General features: G+C 40.0%; 1 protein-coding gene across 1 annotated transcript in view; it reads right to left on the bottom strand.

The window, feature by feature from the left end:
• Positions 1-18,412, bottom strand: part of LOC138902840 (uncharacterized) — a 31,694-nt gene extending 13,282 nt beyond the window's left edge. Inside the window, exons 1-2 of the mRNA XM_070190741.1 lie at positions 17,523-18,412; positions 17,240-17,474 (exon numbers count right to left, since the gene is read on the bottom strand). Of these exons, the coding sequence (XP_070046842.1) occupies positions 17,240-17,474; positions 17,523-18,412 (1,125 nt within the window). The remainder of the gene's footprint in view (positions 1-17,239; positions 17,475-17,522) is intronic.
• Between the last annotated feature and the right edge of the window lie 1,031 nt (positions 18,413-19,443).

The following is a 19,443-nucleotide window of genomic DNA, read 5'->3' as shown; positions in this document are numbered from 1 at the left end:
CCATTGAATTTATCATATCATGTGAGGAAGAGAGTAAAAGCACGAAGAGTGATGTTGTACCATTGCATTTATATTATATGGTGAGAATGAACATAAAAGCGCGAATGGTGATGCCGTGTAATTTGAGGATTTCATCGTTTTACTTGATTTACGGGTTGTGAATTTAGCTTAGCTGTTTCAATGCTTATTTTGGAAAAAAGACTTATTTCGTGATTATGCACTTATTGTTTCGATTGTTGCTCCCTTTATTATTCTGTCATCCTGTTATTACTTTTAAATGCCTTACTTGTTATTTCTATTGCTTTGCATATATATATATATATATATATATATATATATATATATATATATATAGGCCTCTCGGCTTAGTCTCGTTACTGCCTCGTCAGGGTTAGGTTCGAAACTTACTGAGTACATTGGGTCGATTGTACTCATGCTGCACTTCTGCACTTCTTGTGCAGATTTTAACATTGGTACTTTCGAGAAGCACTTAGAGGATACTAGTCAGTGACTCCTGGTAAAGTTGAATCCTGTACGCAGGCCTTAGAAGTCACTTTCCTATTTTATTATATTTTTTCCATTTTATTTAGGACAATGTTTTATTGCTTCTAAAATCCTTGTATTTAGCTAAATCTAGATGCTCATGTACTTGTGACACCAGATCCCGGTGTATTTTATGTGATGTTATTGTTTAGATATTTGAAATTTACTGTTTTTCCTTTCATATTATTTTTGTTGTGTTATCTTGCCTAGCAAGCGGTATTGGGTGCCATCACGGTGCCGAGGTTGGGATTCTGGGTCATGACAAGTTGGTATAATAGCACTAGGTTGCCTTGGTCTCACGAGTCATGAACAAGTTTAGTAGAGTATGGGGGATCGGTACTGAGAAATTTGTACATTATCTTCTAAAGGCTATAAGGCTTTAGGGAATTTCAAAATGATCAAAATTGATCATTTTCATTCGTGGGTAGTTTGTATATATAATTTTGAATTGTTTAAATAATAATTGGCTAGATTCGGTTGGTTTGAAGGCTTGTTCGAAAGGCAAGGCCGTGATTTATTGTTGAATTGGTTGCGGAGTGAGGTATGTGTCGTGTTTAACTTTGACTTGAGGGAATTAGAACTTTTTGGTCTATTTGCTACGTGAATTTCGTTTAGGGATGGCGTATATGCAAGGTGACGTGTATATATGCATTGTTATTCGATTAAAGCATGCGGGTGGAAGTTGTCTTATTGTACCATATTGTTTCATTTACTATGCTTTCCATGCCTTAATAAGATTGTGATTCCTTTAATTGTTCGATTTCGTGTTTATTGCTTATGTTGAAGTTGTTGGGATATTGAAAGTTGAAATTTCTTATAATAGCACCATGGTTGAATTTGAAATTGGCTTCCCACCTTGCTTGATAATTTGGGTTGTTATTGTTGCTTGTTGAGGAAGAGTGAAAAGCACGAACGGTGTAGTTGTGCCTTATTTGCATATTGTTATCATTGATTGAGAGAATGTGAGGATTAAATCATGAAGGGTGATGTCGTGCACTTGATTGCTTTATTATCATTTATCATGTCATGTGAGGATCAGAGTAAAAGCACGAAGGGTGATGTCGTGCCATTGAATTTATCATATCATGTGAGGAAGAGAGTAAAAGCATGAAGAGTGATGTCGTGCTATTGCATTTATATTATATGGTGAGAATGATCGTAAAAGCGCAAATGGTGATGCCGTGCAATTTAAGGATTTCATTGTTTTACTTAATTTTTGGGTTGTGAATTTAGCTTAGCTGTTTCAATACTTATTTTGGAAAAAGACTTATTTCGTGATTATGCACTTATTGTTTCGATTGTTGTTCCCTTTATTATTCTCCCATCCCGTTATTACTTTTAAATGCCTTACTTATTATTTCTGTTGCTTTACACACACACACATACACACACACACACCCCTATATATATATATATATATATATATAGGCCTCTCGGCTTAGCCTCGTTACTACCTCGTCAGGGTTAGGCTCGACACTTTCTGAGTACATTGGGTCGATTGTACTCATGCTGTACTTCTGCACTTCTTGTGTAGATTTTAATATTGGTACTCCCGAGAGGCACTTAGCGGATACTGGTCAGTGACTCCAGGTAAAGTTGCATCCTGTTTGCAGGCCTTAGAAGTTACTTTCCTATTTTATTATATTGTTTCCATTTTATTTCGAACAATGTTTTATTTCTTCTGAAATCCTTGTATTTAGCTAAATCTAGATGCTCATGTACTTGTGACACCAGACCCCGAGGTATTTTATGTGATGTTATTGTTTAGATATTTGAAATTTACTGCTTTTCCTTTCATATTATTTTTGTTGTGTTAGCTTGCCTAGCAAGCGGTATTAGGTGCCATCACGATGCCAAGGTTGGGATTCTGGGTGGTGACAAGTTGGTATAATAGCACTGGGTTGCCTTGGTCTCACGAGTCATGAGAAAGCTTACTAGAGTTCAGGGGATCGGTACTGAGACATTTGTACATTATCTTCTAAAGGCTATAAGGCTTTAGGAAATTTTAATTCTTTCTTACTCTGTCGTGCGATTGTATTCTATTGCCGAAGTTTGAATCATTCTATTCTTGTTCTCTCACAGATGGTGAGGACATGCACAGTATCCACCACTGATCAGGAGCTGGAGCCCCATGTTGCTTCCACTAACAGGGGTAGAGGTTGGGACCGAGGTAGAGCCAGAGGCAAAGGAAGAGCTCAACGACCAGCAGAACCTATTTCAAAGCCTCAAATCGATCAGGAGGAGGAGATGCCTATTCCGGCCATGCCAGTTTGACCAGCTCAGGTCCCATATGTGTTCATTGCCACCCTATTACTTCAAGACGCTTTAGTCCATCTGATGGGCCTTATGGACAGTGGCCCATCCGAAGTGATTCCTATGGCACCAGTCGTGTCCCAGGCCGGGGGAGGAGCCCAAACTCCCTCTACTCACACACCAGAGTAGATGGCTCACGAATATTAGACTCCGGTAGTTCCAACAGTTCAGCCTGTCATTGTTACACAGCCTATGGAGGGACTCGCTATGTCATCAGAGGGGCAGAAAAGGTTGGATAAGTTCACCAAGCTATTTCCTATTTGATTTGGTAGAGCTTCAGAGGAACCACATGATTTCTTGGACCGTTGCCATGAGGTATTGCACAACATGGGCATAGTGGAGTCCAATGGAGTCAATTTTGTAGTATTTCAGATGCATGACTCTACTAAGAGGTGGTGGTAGGAGTATGTTCGAGGCAGACCAGCAGGTTCACCCCCACTCACTTGGGATCAGTTCTCACAACTATTCTTGGACTATGAGAGAGGACTACTGCAACCAGTTTAAGTGCCTCCAACATGGTAGCATGACTGTTACCCACTACGAGACCAGATTTGTAGATCTATCATGCCATGCAATTATTTTGATCCTTACTGAGAGGGAGAGGGTGAGGAGATTCATTAATGGCCTTACTTATGGTACCAGGTGTTACACCCAATATTTTTGTACGTGAAGGTATGCCATAAGTAAATTGATGGAAGCTCGGAAAATGAGATGTTACATCCTGCATCTTCGTATGTTAAATTTTCTTTGTAAGTTAATCGACGTAAGTTCGGGAATGAGATTATTTTGGAGATTATAAGCAATATGTTATTTCAAACAAGTGATGAGTAAATTCGTGAAGGTTAGAGGATAAGCAAATCGAAGAAAATTAATTTTGTCGAAGTTTGTCATTTTGGGATAAAATATGGCCCGAGCTAAAATACCTGATATTTATGGACTAGTACCATACAAGGTACCGCATGACCATGATAGTAAGGTGTACAAAGTGTGTTAAAAGTGAGTAGTACTTTAAGTAATTTGAGATAATTCCTAATTATGTGGATTATTGGGTAATGGAAGATTACCTAGTTAATTAAGGAATTGATTGGATAATTAATAATATATGGGGGAAGATTAGCTAAATAATTAGGACATTTTGATTAGCCTACCCCCCCCCCCCCAAAACTTGGCAGCAAACTTTGCCAATGTGATGACTCTTCAAGTCACTCGGTAAGGTGTCATTTTAATGGATTAGTCATCACCTTAGCGGGGCCTACACCCACTAAGGTATAAGACCTCTCTAACTTAAAAAAACAAGATGCATATTCATGAGTTATGTAAAGATGTTTCATAGCATCTTCATAATTCAACGAGATCTCATAAGTGTCTTCAAGAATTCAAATTAGAATTCTTAGTATTTTAGCAACGTGAGATTTTGTAATTTTAAGGGAATACGGTGCAATACTTCTCAAAGATATCACGCGGATTTTCCCTTACTTCGATTCACCATTACGTGCTTCATCGCAAAAGATGTGTGTTAGAGGAATTGTCAAGAGAATCAGTCCATGTATGTTAAGGCTATTCCTTATTTACTTTTGGCATGATCTATACGACACGAACGAAATGAGCAAATGCACAACTTCCATACTCTATTTATAGAAGTATTAAAGGTGTCTATGTTCTTGAATTCCCATGTGTCTTAGTATTCTATTATCTGTTCATGGGTTTTAGAAAATACGCAAATTGAGAAAGTTTACACAAAGACATAATGGTCTTATGACATTCCGAAAGATTTTATTGACGTACTTCTCATGCATTGCATTCATTTATACATGTACATTGACACATGGCCAGATGGCGTTATATATGCGTATATATACTCGGTATATTATTTGTATTGACGTCCCTTTTTCCTGGGGATGCTGCATTTCATGCACGCAGGTCCCGATAGACAGGTCGAGAGTCCTCCAAGTAAGGTATCAGCTCAGCGGAAGATGTTGGTGCGCTCCATTTTGCTTCGGAGTTGCTATTGGTCAGTATGATTAGGACATGTGTTGATTGGTATGGCGGGGCTCTGTCCCGGCCTTTATGACATTTTTGTATCCTTAGAGGCTTATAGACAGATGTCATGTACGTAAAAGATTGTATGGCCTTGTCGGCCTATGTTCAGTGTACGAGTGGTCATTTTGGTCTTATAGACCCATATGTATTATGTATAAGTTTATTCTCTCATGCTTTACTTTGGTTCATTTACCTATGATAAAATGATACGAAAGATACGTTATGATGGTACTCGGTTGAGTAAGGTACCGGGTGCCCGTCGCGGCCCATCGGTTTGGGTCGTGACAAAAGTGGTATCAGAGCAGTTCTGTCCTAGGGAGTCCACAAGTCGTGTCTAGTAGAGTCTTGTTTATGGGTGTGTTGTGCGCCACACTTATAAGCAGGAGGCTACATGGCATTTAGGATTGTTACTCTTTCTTTTTACTCTAGATCGTGTGGTAGAGCTCAGTTGTAAGAACTCAATTTCCTAAACTCTATCTCATTAATAATACGATGATACCTACATCCAGAAAGATGGTTGGTAAGAGATATAGCTGTGGAAGAGTTGAGTTAGAGGAACTCGAGTTTGCATCATTCCTATGATGGATAAATGTGAGCTCTTCAGCAGAACATGTGTGTACCTTACGTGTAAACTTCTTGATAAGGAACCTTAAGGCAAGAATATCTATCCACCTCTATGGTGAAAGGCAATGAGAGATTCAGAAGATAGATACAAGCTTCAACAAGTAAAAGGAGCAAGATGAGAAGGGTACGAGGTACCCAGTTAATGAAGATTATCGGTATTTTGAACTCCGACAGAAAAATATAAGCATTGTGACTTACCTTCAATAGTAATAGATATATGTAGAATTGGCCACACCTATCTCAGTTATACCCTATTGGGGGCTGACATGTGTAGTTTAAGAAAAGAACAAGATATTAGGACCCAGCTGTGGTTAGAGTAACCCAAAATAGTAAATGGATTGTTTGTGTTAGTTGACATTTTCGAACGATATTACAAAGGTGCTAATAAATCTCCTTGTGAGGCACCCAGATGGTGCACTCTAGAATATTACAATTAGATGTGAATATTAGCATGAAAAAAAACAATCAGAAGATAGGCATGGAAAGCCTCGAAGGGATAAATATTACCTTAGTGTGGCTCGCGTCCCTAGTAGAGCGAGAACGTTAAGCAACCCGAAGAGCCACTGGATGGAGCAAAGGGGAGCTAAAAGCAAAAGAATATCTTGTTTGAGTTTTCAGAATAAAGTGATAGACATAAATGTTAGCGGAAAATAAGAAAAGAGTTAATGAAGCATTATGAGTAATATATGATACATGGATGCCAACGGTAGATCAAAAAGATGACAGTATTACAGAGTCTATAGTCAATTGAAAGAAAAGAGGAGAGGTGACAGGCCTTGAGACAACAAAAGAGTATAGGCCATAAAGTCATATCCTCATTTTAAGAAATAAGTTCGTGACTCCAACGCGAATACCGAAAGGAAAAGTTAGACCCCAGAACAATAGAAATCAGTATGGGCTGGTGAACAAGATAAACTAAACATGAATTAAGGACTGAGTGATTTGATAACAGCCGGCATCATGGGAGATTCAGAGATTACGTCCCGGCAATAATAGAATGGACGATAGAAAAATAACCTTTAAGGAACTGTATGTGCCAGTTACACAAGGTGTCGCCCTCGTGAGTAAGGAATTTTGTATCCTTGGTATAGAAGGATTACCGCGAGGCAAGTAAGGGTCATCGATGATGTGAAAAGACACCAAAGATGAAGAGGTAAAACATCTATACGTAGATCATCATAGCACTAAATGTTGGTACTCCCCTAAAGTGGGGAATATGGAGTGATGTGGTAATAAGTCAGAATTAAGTGGTTCTATTAAATACAGAATAGTAAAAGAAGAATGCAATAAAAAGAGAAATAAATGATATTGCACTTATTCAAATCCTAAGGATATGCTACGATTTCAGAACATTATGAAAACACGACGTCAAGGAGAGGAGGTAAGGGTTCCTGCCTGAGATGTTATTGATAGATAAGGAGCCAGTGCGGGACGTAAGTTAAGATAAAAGAAATGACCCATGAAAGATTACGCAGAATATTGATATGATAATGAGCCAATGAGTAGTTGATTCAGGAAGAGCCTAGTTATGGCTAGACAAGAGGATACCGACAAATCAACAGATCGTGCAAGATAAACATAGTGAACCCCAATATGGGGAATTCAGTCTCGCAGATATGACATTGTAATACTTGAGAAATATTCAGATAGGAGTCGGGGTAGTTAAAGGTACCGTATGAATGTTATGGAAATAAAAGATAGTCTCATAGGAAGACAGTCAAAACTTCAGTTCAGGAGCAATCCACAAGCACAAGGGCGTGGAAATAAGTAACTACGGATAATTATAGGCAAGGAAGAACATCAAAAATTCTGTCAAGTATACGATGTAATAAGCTCACAGCTTCACAAGAGTCAGAAGGTCTTCCCTAAGTGCTACAACAAAAGACTAGCTGAGGAAATAAGGAAGAAGGCTTCAACCTAAGCACAATGACCTAAAGAGGAAATGGTCATGTAAAACCAGTCTCACTACAACATTGTATGCACTCCATGAGAAAGTGGCACCCACCATGACTAAGAAACGGGAAGAAAAATCAAAAGTAATATTCGAGACTATGTGAGTTACACAAAAATTCCGGCATGCATGTGAACTAAGATAAGCTAAGTATACACGCAATAGAGGGGCAGAAAGACCAGGAAAAGTAATAGTTTATGTTTAAAGGAAGCTCAGAGGGAACATAAGGGATTATGCACTTAAGACTTCAGAGTGATATCCATGCACCATATATGTTGACATTCATACAGTCGTAGAAGACTCCGGTATAAGTTAAAAGAAAGAATTGAGCCCAGGGCATAGATAAAGTCTTGAATTGTTAGAAGATTGAATCATACATATTCCATAGCGTGCATGAAGGGCTAAAGTAATAACTAATACCATGAGCCGCAGATCGGAAGATAGCTTAAGCCTACATAAAGTTTGATCAGAGGAAAGAGGAAACTAAAGAGTTACATCAACTAAGTAAATCAGGAGTTTGATTATTGGACCCAGGAAATTATGGACATCATGATTGAAAACATTGTAGAATCACTCTTAATATCAGAGGTGCAAGAGAGATAGTACAGTAGCCATATTTTGTAATGGCTCTACGATAAAGCCAGTTAGAAGAGTACCAGCCTCATAAGAAGTCAGTGTGAAGCTCTCACCGAATCATGTAAAGAGGTGCAAGTATTATAATAAAAGTTCAAGTTGTGGATGTGAATTGTACCTATATGGAAGGGAGGTCACGAAAGAGATAAAAGATATGATGCGAGACTTAAAGATAAGTAAGGTAAAGGTGAACAACGTACGAGATACTCAAATGTAGTAGGTTGTGAATAGTCCATACATCGGATAAAAGGCTAGAAGCACGGGGATTCAGTATCCAAGAATGATAGCGGCATCGTCAGTGGCATACCTTCCAGCCCATGGTTGCTAGGTACTGAGAGGTCTAGTTAAGAGAGTAAAGAAGAATTAGAGACGATGTGATGTCTCGCTTGATGTTCTAGAATAACACAAGGAAATCTATGGTGCAAGCAAGTTGAAAGAAGGTTGCAAGTAGTATAAAAATATATGTGTAGGTCGCAAGCTAAAGTATGGTAGAGCGACAAGGTTTTTAGAAGATAGGAGTAAGGATAAGAAAAGACAAGTGAGAAGGTGACAAATGTGGATAAGCCCTCGAGATTAAGCCCATGAAAACAAGAGAGTTGATGGTTTCTCTAAATTTTAGAAAGCTCAGTATAGCCTGAATGAACTCAAAGGAGTCTAAGACTAGTAGCATTTAGAAGAGATGGAATGCTGCCCTGGTAATAGAATGAGGGTCTATAAAGGATGACGTTTGGGCCTTCGATTGAGTAATGATTTGAAGAAGAAAATAAAGGGATTTCATGAATTGTACAGGATTAAAATACCCACGTACGGTGAATAATATTGGGATGCTAGGAGATATGGTTATGAAAGTCCAGGTGGAACAGTCTAATCATTTCAGATGTTCCCCGATGCAACGTGAGCCCTAGTGATTACGTATGAAGTTTCAAGTTACCAGTGGTAAACTGTAGATCAATATTGAGGTGAATCAATAATGGATGGAAAAAATTCAAAAAGTATGAGATGAGATTAGGCCATCAGTCTTAAGATGAATAGTAGTGAAGAAGCGTTAAAGGACTCAGATTTATACCTATAAGATAAGCAATGAGAGTAACCTGGAGTTTGTTAGCATACCTTAGTAATGATAAATCGAAGTAAGAGTTATGATATAGTATGACCTACATAAGTGCAGTAAAGTCATACGAATGGATAAACGGATCTACAAAATAAGGTATAGCAATATTCGTGAGTTCAACAAAGTATCAAGCGAAGAACTTCGGAATACCCATAGATGCCCGAGGGACATCTTATCAAGCTATGTATATGTTTACAAAGTGAGGCCTAGAGATTGGCTAAAGGCTGGAGGAGAAAGGAGAGAAGAGTCGCATAGGCGCACTTACAAAGTCAGAGTCGTACGGTTGCATGATAAAATGTATCAATAGTTACAAGATTGGAAGGATTCCAATCACAAGTCATGGTGTGAGAAAGAGGCCCGGGGGGGGGGATGCCCTGGCCTTTGGAATTATTCACAGAACAGTTACCTAGATGGCAAGGAGAGTGCTAAATTATTCAGAAGACATAAGTTATGAAAATGATAAGTGCATCAGTCAACATTCGAGGACGAATGTTCCAAAGAGGGGAATGATGTTACACCCCATATATTCGTACGTGAAGGTACAACATAAGTAAATTGATGGAAGCTTGGAAAATGAGATGTTACATCCTACATCTTTGTATGTTAAATTTTCGTCGTAAGTTAATCGACGTAAGTTTGGGAATGAGATTATTTTGGAGATTATAAGCTGTTGCGACCAAACACACTCACGCAAGTATACGTGGCTGTCAAGTAATATAGTAGTGAGTAGAGTATCGTTACCACGAAGACTTATGATTAACTTTTGACTAATTCAAACTCAAATAACTTATCGATTCAAGCGATTTCTCACAAAATAGATAACTTTCTAATTTACTACCTAAAAACTATCAAGTAATGAAATACTAGAGATCAACCACAACACTTAAATGATTTCGAATAACAATCAATAGGAGATAATACTCTAGGGTCACGGGTTATCTAACAATCATGTTGCATTCTTAGCTTAAAATAACTAATTGATTTGTCTGGATTGTTGATTGACAGGGTTGATATTACTCATAAGAATCTGTCGAGTTCTTACTCGCCTATTCAAGCTAACTTAATGCCTTTATGTCTATGGAATTAAGATTAACAAGAATGCATTTACACTTCCTGTATTTAAACCGAGCAAGACAATTAGGTATATTTCTATCCTAATTGCGAATCCGTTCCCCGATGTCCGGGTTCAAGAACTTGCTCTATTTAATTCTATATGCAATCTAGAATTTCCACTTTCGAGTTCAACTCTAGATTCATAGATAGTAATTCACTGTTAGCTACTCAGCAAATTAATTAAAAAAGAATTAAATAAACAACCCAATATGATAAAATCAACTTTGTCAAATTAAACTTCAAACGTCAACATTCTTGTATACCCATGACCCTAGAATAATAGGGTTCTTAGCCACTCATGTTCATGCAATCATCAAAGAATTCACAAGAGTGCATAAAAATCAATAAGAGAAGGAAATATAAGAACTCAAGATGAATTCTGTGGTTCCCAAGCTTTGTCGTGGCTTCTTCCCCCTTCCCAATATGTTAGATGACCTAAAAGAGGCGTTTTTGGCTTATATATTGCGTACAAAAGTCGTCATCCACCTCGTCCTCCACTTCCCAGCTTCGCATGCTAGGGTGGATGCTTTGCATCCACCCTTTGTTCCTCCATCTCAGCTTTGCCCAGGTGCGGATGCTATGGGCGACTTCACTGCTAAGGGTGGATGAAATCTGATTTTTTTCCTAGATTGGATGCGACGAATCCAACCCCTCTTCCTCTAGCTAGAGCACCTTTTCTTCATATTGTTTCACTCCAAACACCTTAAATCATCACACAAAACCCAATTAGTCATAAAACCAATAATTAAACCATGTTGGTCATTTTAAAGATCAAATAGCATCAAAAAGTGGTTAAAACATGGGTAAAGAAACATCAACACATATCGAAATATGCCCAACATCATAAGCAGTATGTTATTTCAAACAATTGATGAGTAAATTTGTGAAGGTGAGAGGATAATCAAATCAAAGAAAATGAATTTTGTCGAAGTTTGTCATTTTGGGATAAAATATGGCCGGAGCTAAAATACCCGGTATTTATGGACTAGTACCATACAAGGTACCACATGACCATGATAGTAATGTGTACAAAGTGTGTTAAAAGTGAGTAGTACTTTAAGTAATTTGAGATAATTCCTAATTATGTGGATTATTAAGTATTGGGAGATTACCTAGTTAATTAAGGAATTGATTGGATAATTAATAATATTTGGGGGAAGATTAGCTAAATAATTAGGACATTTTGATTAGCCTAATTCCCCCCCTCCCCAAACGTGGCAGCAAACATTGCCAATGTGATGACTCTTCAAGTCACTCAGTAAGGTGTCATTTTAATAGATTAGTCATCACCTTAGTGGGGCCCACACCCACTAATGTATAAGACCTCTCTAACTTAAAAAACAAGATGCATATTCATGAGTTATGTAAAGATTTTTCATAGCATCTTCATAATTCAACAAGATCTCATAAGTCTTTTCAAGAATTCAAACGAGAATTCTTAGTATTTTAGCAACGTGAGATTTTGCAATTTTAAGGGAATACGGTGCAATCCTTCTCAAAGATATCACACGGGTTTTCCCTTACTTTGATTCACCGTTACGTGTTTCGTCGCAAAAGATGTGTGTTAGAGGAATTGTCAAGAGAATCAGTCCAAGTATGTTAAGGCTATTCCTTATTTACTTTTGGCACGATCTATACGACACGAATGAAATGAGCAAATGCACAACTTTCATACTCTATTCATAGAAGTATTAGAGGTGCCTATGTTATGAACACATAAGATGGGATGCCCTCAGAGGCTTGATTATGTTATGAACACATATACTCATGCATGGAATGACATTTATACGCATATGCATGACATTATAATATTAAATGAGTCATAGAGTTATTCAGATATGCATGTTGAGTCTTTTACTCCATGTTTCTCTTATGACTATTGTTTACAGATTTTTATTCCTTACATACTCGGTACATTATTAGTACTGACGTCCTTTTTCCCTGGGGACGCTGCGTTTCATGCCCGCATTTCCCGATAGACAGGTTGAGAGTCCTCCAAGTAGGCTATCATCTTAGCAGAAGATGTTGGTGCACTCTATTTGCTCCGGAGTTGCTACTGGTCAGTGTGATAAGGACATGTGTTGATTGGTATGGTGGGGCTCTATCCCGACCTTTATGATATTTATGTATCCTTAGAGGCTTGTAGACAGATGTCATGTACGTAAAAGATTGTATGGCCTTGTCGGCCTATGTTCAGTGTACGAGTGGTCATTTTGGTCTTATAGACCCACATGATATGAAAGATGCGTTATAATGGTACTCGGTTGAGTAAGGTACCGGGTGCCCGTCGCGGCCCATCGGTTTGGGTCGTGACACCAAGATACAGATGTCTAGAGAGAATGAGGATGATATTTCTTTTATCCGGGTTATAAAGATTGCTAGATGTATTGAGAGGATTCGTGGTCAGGGTAGAGACTCAACATCTAAGAAGAGGCCTCGTCATTTTGGTGGTTTTAGTGGTGCCTCATCTGGAGGTAGGGGTGCATTTGGTAGAGGCCATCCTCCCAGGCAAATTCATTTAGCGCTTCAGGTATCTCACAGTGCTTTGGGTAGTTGTGGTTCTTATGAGTCTCATCTTGAGTGGCTAGCATACAATGCACTGTTAGCTCCGGTCAGTGCATCTCCCATTTAGAGCTATCAGGGTAGTTATTCAGGTCGACTAAGTCAGTTCCAGGGTCAGCAGTCACAGAAACCGAGGACTTGTTATAGCTGTGGAGATCTTAGGCACGTCACGAGGTTTTGCCCTAGGTCACAAAGTAGCATGCCACATCGGCTTACTCGTGCCATGGTTTCGGCATCGGTTGCTCCACCACTCACCCAACTAGCTAGGGGCGGGGGTCAAGAAGTCAGAGGTGGTAGTCAGGCCATTTGAGGTGGAGGCCAGCTAGGGAAAGGCTGTCAGAGAGGCGAAAGTCAGATTGGTGGGGCTCAGCCCCATTGTTATGCATTCCCAACTAAACTCAAGGCAAAGTCATATGATGCGGTCATCACAGATATTGTTCCTATTTGCCATTAAGATGCATCCGTTTTATTTGATCCGAATTTCACTTATTCATATGTGTCGTCCTATTTTTCTTCATATTTGGATATATCTCGTGATTCTTTGAGTGCTCATATTTATATGTCTACGCCTGTTGGGGATTCTATCGTGGTCGACCGGGTCTATCGTGCTTGTTTAGTCACTTTTGGGAGCTATGAGACTAGGGTTGGCCTTCTATTACTTTATATGATGAATTTTGATGTGATTTTGGGCATGGACTGGTTGCCACCTTATCATGCTATCTTATATTGACATGTCAAGACTGTGACGTTAGCCATGCTGGGGTTTCCTCGATTAAAGTGGAGAAGGACTCCTGATCTCAACTGCCTCTTTCTCCGTGGCATGCATAACACGAAAGATCCTGTGAAGCTGATCTATGAAATCCTGCGGGTCCTCCCTCTGATCTGTCCCCGTGAACTCTGGGGGACTCAAAGCAATAAACTCTCGGACCCTTGAACTCCCAGACCCCTCAGAAGTTCCTGCACTAGCTGATGCCCTAGCCTGTTGCTGGGTAGCTACCAACTGTGTCAACAAATGCACCGCACTCCTCAAGTCCTGATCTGATGGAAGTGGAGGGGGAACTGGATGTGCGGTTTCCCTAGGAATCTCCGTAGTTGGTGGAGGAGCCGGTAATGGCTGAGTAGGGGTCTCACCTTGAGCCTCAGACTGGGCCCCATCTACTGGGGGTACCCTGCTGGTCCCCTCACCTACTGCTGTATCTCTCCTCTGGCTAGCCGTAGTCTTCCTAGTCACCGTCATCTGTGCATGCAAACACCAACACATAAGTTTAATTCAAATTTCCTATAACTCAGTTCTGTAGCACGATTTAGATTTCAAAGAAGGGTAACCAACTCCTAAATGCCCTGTAGTGCCCTGCTTATATAATGTGGTGCACAACACATCTATAAACAAGACCCTACTAGACACGGCTTGTAGACTCCCTAGGACAGAACTGCTCTGATACCAAGTTTGTCACGCCCCGAACCTAGGAGCGATACAAGCACCTGGTGCCTCACCTAACCTGGCGTACCAAATTGCGACTAAGGGACTCTGAACACATAATGTCATACTTTGGCCATGGGGCCACCTTGCAAGACAATTTGCGAAGCAAAATATAAAACTGAATGGAAACTAGCGCTAACTAAACATCAATATAAAGCTAGGCTGAAAAGGCCGTCATAGCTACTACAGCTGACAAACCACCAAATTATACATACCAGGCCTACAAACCCAACATACTGCACTAACCAACAGGATATGTCTACAAGCCTCTACTGATAGATGTACTATGATCGGAACAGGGCCCCGACCTACCCATAACATATATACAGATATACATAAGATGTACACAACACTCTAGACCTGGCAACTCCGAAAGGCGTGGAGCTTACCGATCAGGCTGAACTCGGGAAACACCTACTGAGGAGATCTACTCGTCTGTCTATCTGAACCTGCATGCATGAAATGCAGCGTCCCCGGAAAAGGGACGTCAGTACGAAATAATGTACCGAGTATGTAAGGCAATAACATAACTGAAAATCAAAACTGAACTGATAATATAATAACTGGAAGTAACTGGGAGTCAAAGATGATCTGGAGATATACTTACCTGCTGATACTGACTTAACTCCTTCAATGTAGTAAGTAAAATAATTGTACGACCTTATAAGGCTCGGTATATATAACTGCTGTGCCATAGTAGGCTCGCTCATAGGCGCTCGACCATACTAGGCTATGTATCTCGACCATGCTGGGCTCGCTCATAGGCGCTCGGCCACAGTAGGCTCGGTATATAACTTTCCATCTGATCAGAGGTTGCCCAATAGGGGCCTGCCCATCGATTATAGCTCGATGGTAATGAAAATACTGTAATACTGTATATATAGGCTTGTTGCTCTCTTGACTGGAAGAAGACAATACTAAATTGAATATAGAATCTCGATAAGGAATAATATTGTAACTTATGAGACTAGAATAGTGTGAATAAATTCATGAATATGAACTTCTCTTTTTGTCTCATTACTAACACATGTAGCTACGAGATCATGCCAAAATGAAGGAAGGCTTAGCCTTAACATACCTTATCACAATCTTTCCAATCACCAAGTTGAACTCACCTCTTTGCACCTTAATCTACAAGAACGATAATAATACTATCGTTAAGTTACGAAAGGTACAACTATCGCACAACGAACGACAAACTTATTTTGTATTAAAACGGGCAGCATCTCCCCTATAATCCTTACTTCCTCCAAATTCAAGATAACACCAACAATACAAGAACAGAACAATAACAACATATATACATCATTTTCCAGCCCTATATACACCATCAAATACTACAAAATAGCCCAACACACCCCAATCTCTTCGTACACAAAACGACCACCGTAGTAGTGTCAAACGACCCGAAAATGTTATGACGAACGACCAGCCAACCACCCTACATTTATATGGTGTTTATAAACCCCCTTCCTCCTCCAAAACTCCACAAAATAGTAGTAAAACACGCAGCCTAACAGCAACACAAAACAGTCCACAAAACAGTCCGCTACAAGTGAATAACTCGAACTCACGGCTTCCGATCACCGTCCCATGAGTTCTTACAAGTATAGAACGACTTACCATGAATTTACAGAAGAAAAATTGGATGAAATAGAGAAGTAAACTCACCTTATTTGTTGGATAACTCAGCTCTTATCTTGGTTCTTCAAACTCTAGGTTTTACCTCCAATTGGAACTTGAAAGGGAGAGAAAATCAATTAGGGTTTGTGGGAAATTTTTGGGAGGATTCTTTGCAGAGCTTATGTCTGGTTATTATGCTCTATTTTAAGTCTAATATATGAAGAAAATAGGCCCTTAAAAGGCCTCTTTGGACGACCCGAAATGGCCCATTTTTGGGCTTTCATTTAAGCAAGTAGGTGACACACCTACTTGTCACCTAGCAGCTTGCGCAGTATCGTACAAATGCCCATATCATTCTACTCCAATGTCGTATTGACAAACGGTTTAATGCGTTGGAAAATAGACTCATAGATCGTTAATTTTATGGGTAGAACACCCCATAACTCTAAGTATATTGGGAGAAAATCGCAGTTACATTTGACCCAAAATTTCAGTAAAACTTATGAGTGTAACTTGTGATGACTTTCATCGACTTTTGTTCCACAACTCGCTTGACATTAAAACATAACACACGGATGTCATACGACTAATATAAATCATAACATAATCTCCTTATCATGTTAATCACCCTAGTCTCACCCCAAAGGTACATGTTATAACATTCCCAACTTGTCGACTTTCGACGAAACATTGTTTTATTTAATTGCTTTAGCTTCTGAACTGTCCAACCCTCTTTGTACTTGTTGTTCATGATCTTCAATATTTGTAACCTCAGAGGTAACATGATTAACTTACTTTATATACTTTTAAATATTATCTCATTTTTGGTCCTACATTAGTTTGCTTACGACGCATTTTTACGTACGAAAATATAGGGTGTAACATCACTCCCCCTTGGGAACATTCGTCCTCGAATGTTTACTCTTAGAGACTTTGGAAAATTTTGCCAAAGTATCCTTCGTACACTAGGTTAAAACCAACCTGCACGTAGCCAGAAACATACTATGCATGCCACATATGGCCAATCTTTATAAATAGCAGCAATTTGCCTCACCGACCGTAAATCATAAATATTGAAAGTGAAAAATAAAAGCTTACCTGATGACCTGCTAGCCTACATAGAGCTATGTTGTAGCGTCCCATCTCGAACCATATCTTCAGTTTGAAATAGGTGGGGGTATTTAGACTTCATTTCTTCCTCCGATTCCCACGTCATCTCTTCTACATTCTTGCTCCTCCATAAAACCTTTACGGAAGCTACCTCCTTATTTCGTAGATTGCGGATTTGTCGGTCTAGGATGGCAACTGGAATTTCCTCGTATGACAAGTCCTCTGTAATCTGTACATCATCCGTGGGCACCACTCGGGTATGATCGCCAATGCACTTCCGTAGCATAGATACGTGAAAAACCGGATGGACAGACTCCAATTCTGAGGGCAACTCTAACTCATAAGCTACTTGGCCCACTCTCCGAATGATCCTATAAGGCCCAATATACCGTGGGCTAAGCTTGCCTTTCTTGCCAAACCTCATCACGCCCTTCATAGGTGATACCTTTAAGAATACCCAGTCATTAATCCTGAACTCTAAGTCTCGTCGCCGCACGTCAGAATATGACTTCTGACGACTCTGAGCTGTCAACAGTCGCTCCCGGATAAGCTTTACTTTCTCTATGGCCTGTTGAACCAGGTCTGGCCCATATAACCCAGATTCCCCAACATCAAACCACCCTATAGGAGATCTGCACTTACGCCCATACAAAGCCTCGTACGGAGCCATCTGAATACTGGAGTGGTAACTGTTATTATATGCAAACTCGACAAGAGGTAGATGTTCATCCCAACTTCTTTTAAAATCCAACACACATACTCGTAACATATCCTCGAGCGTCTGAATTGTGCGCTCGGCTTGTCCATCAGTCTGTGGATGAAAAGCTGTGCTGAGATTCACCTGAGTCCCTAGACCTCTCTGAAATGACCTCCAAAAATGTGCTGTAAACTGAGCCCCACGGTCAGATATAATAGAAACTGGTACTCCGTGTAGCCGCACTATCTCCTTAATATATAACTTGGCATAATCTTCTGCTGTATATGTAGATCTGACAAGTAGGAAGTGAGCTGATTTCGTGAGCCTATCGACTATCACCCATATGGAATCGAACTTACGATTAGAACGAGGTAAACCCGTGATAAAGTCCATGTTTATCGCCTCCCATTTCCATGTCGGGATCTCTATAGTCTGCATTAGCCCTCCAGGCTTCTGGTGCTCTATCTTCACTTGCTGGCAACTAGTACATTGGGCGACAAACTCAGCAATGTTCTTCTTCATATCATTCCACCAGTACACATCCTTAATGTCATGATACATCTTCGTCGACCCAGGATGGATGGAATACCATGAATAATGTGCCTCTGACATAATCCTGTCTCGTAGCCCTGCTACATCTAGAACACACAAACGACCCCTATATCTGAGAACCCCATCTCCCTTTAGCTCTAACAGTGGTTTCTTCTACTGCGGAACTCGCTCTCTCAGCTCGATCAACTCTGGGTCCTCGTACTGCTTTTCCTTGACTTCCGCTATGAGGGATGATTTTGTAGTGTTTTGGAGTACAACTCCACCATCCTCAGAATCTACTAACCGAACCCCCAACGAAGACAATTGATGAATCTCTCTAGCTAATTGTCTTTTCTCGGGATCTACATGTGCTAAGCTACCCATAGATCGACGACTTAATGCATCTGCTACAACATTAGCTTTCCCTGGATGGTAGAGAATGTTAACATCGTAATCTTTCAATAACTCAAGCCATCGCCTCTGTCGCAAATTCAACTCTTTCTGCTTGAAGATATATTGTAGGCTTTTATGATCAGTAAATACATCAACATGAACACCATATAAATAATGCCGCCATATCTTAAGTGCATGGACAACCGCAGCTAACTCGAGGTCGTGGGTCGGATAATTCCTCTCGTGCTTCCTCAACTGCCTTGAAGCATACGCAATTACCTTCCCATGTTGCATCAGGACACATCCTAACCCGACACCTGATGCATCACAATACACGACATAACCCTCTAGACCCTCTGGAAGTGTTAGAACTGGAGCTGAGGTCAACCTGTTCTTAAGCTCTTGGAAACTCCGCTCACAAGCCTCTGTCCATTGAAACTTTGTTTCTTTCTGTGTCAACTTCGTCAATGGTGCCGAAAGGGAAGAAAAACCCTCTACGAACCTCCGATAGTATCCTGCTAAGCCTAGAAAGCTACGAACCTCTGTCGGAGTGGTAGGTCTAGGCCAATATTTCACGGCCTCAATCTTCTGAGTGTCCACCTTTATCCCTTCATCTGATACAATATGCCCCAAGAATGCTACAGACTTCAACCAGAACTCACATTTAGAAAACTTAGCATACAACTTACGATCACGGAGGGTTTGGAGTACCGCTCGCA

This window comes from Nicotiana tomentosiformis, chromosome 12, assembly GCF_000390325.3.
Source record: "Nicotiana tomentosiformis chromosome 12, ASM39032v3, whole genome shotgun sequence".
Taxonomy (NCBI): domain Eukaryota; kingdom Viridiplantae; phylum Streptophyta; class Magnoliopsida; order Solanales; family Solanaceae; genus Nicotiana; species Nicotiana tomentosiformis.
The sequence above is the reverse complement of the archived record's forward strand: the minus strand, read 5'-3'. Positions and strand labels throughout refer to the sequence as shown.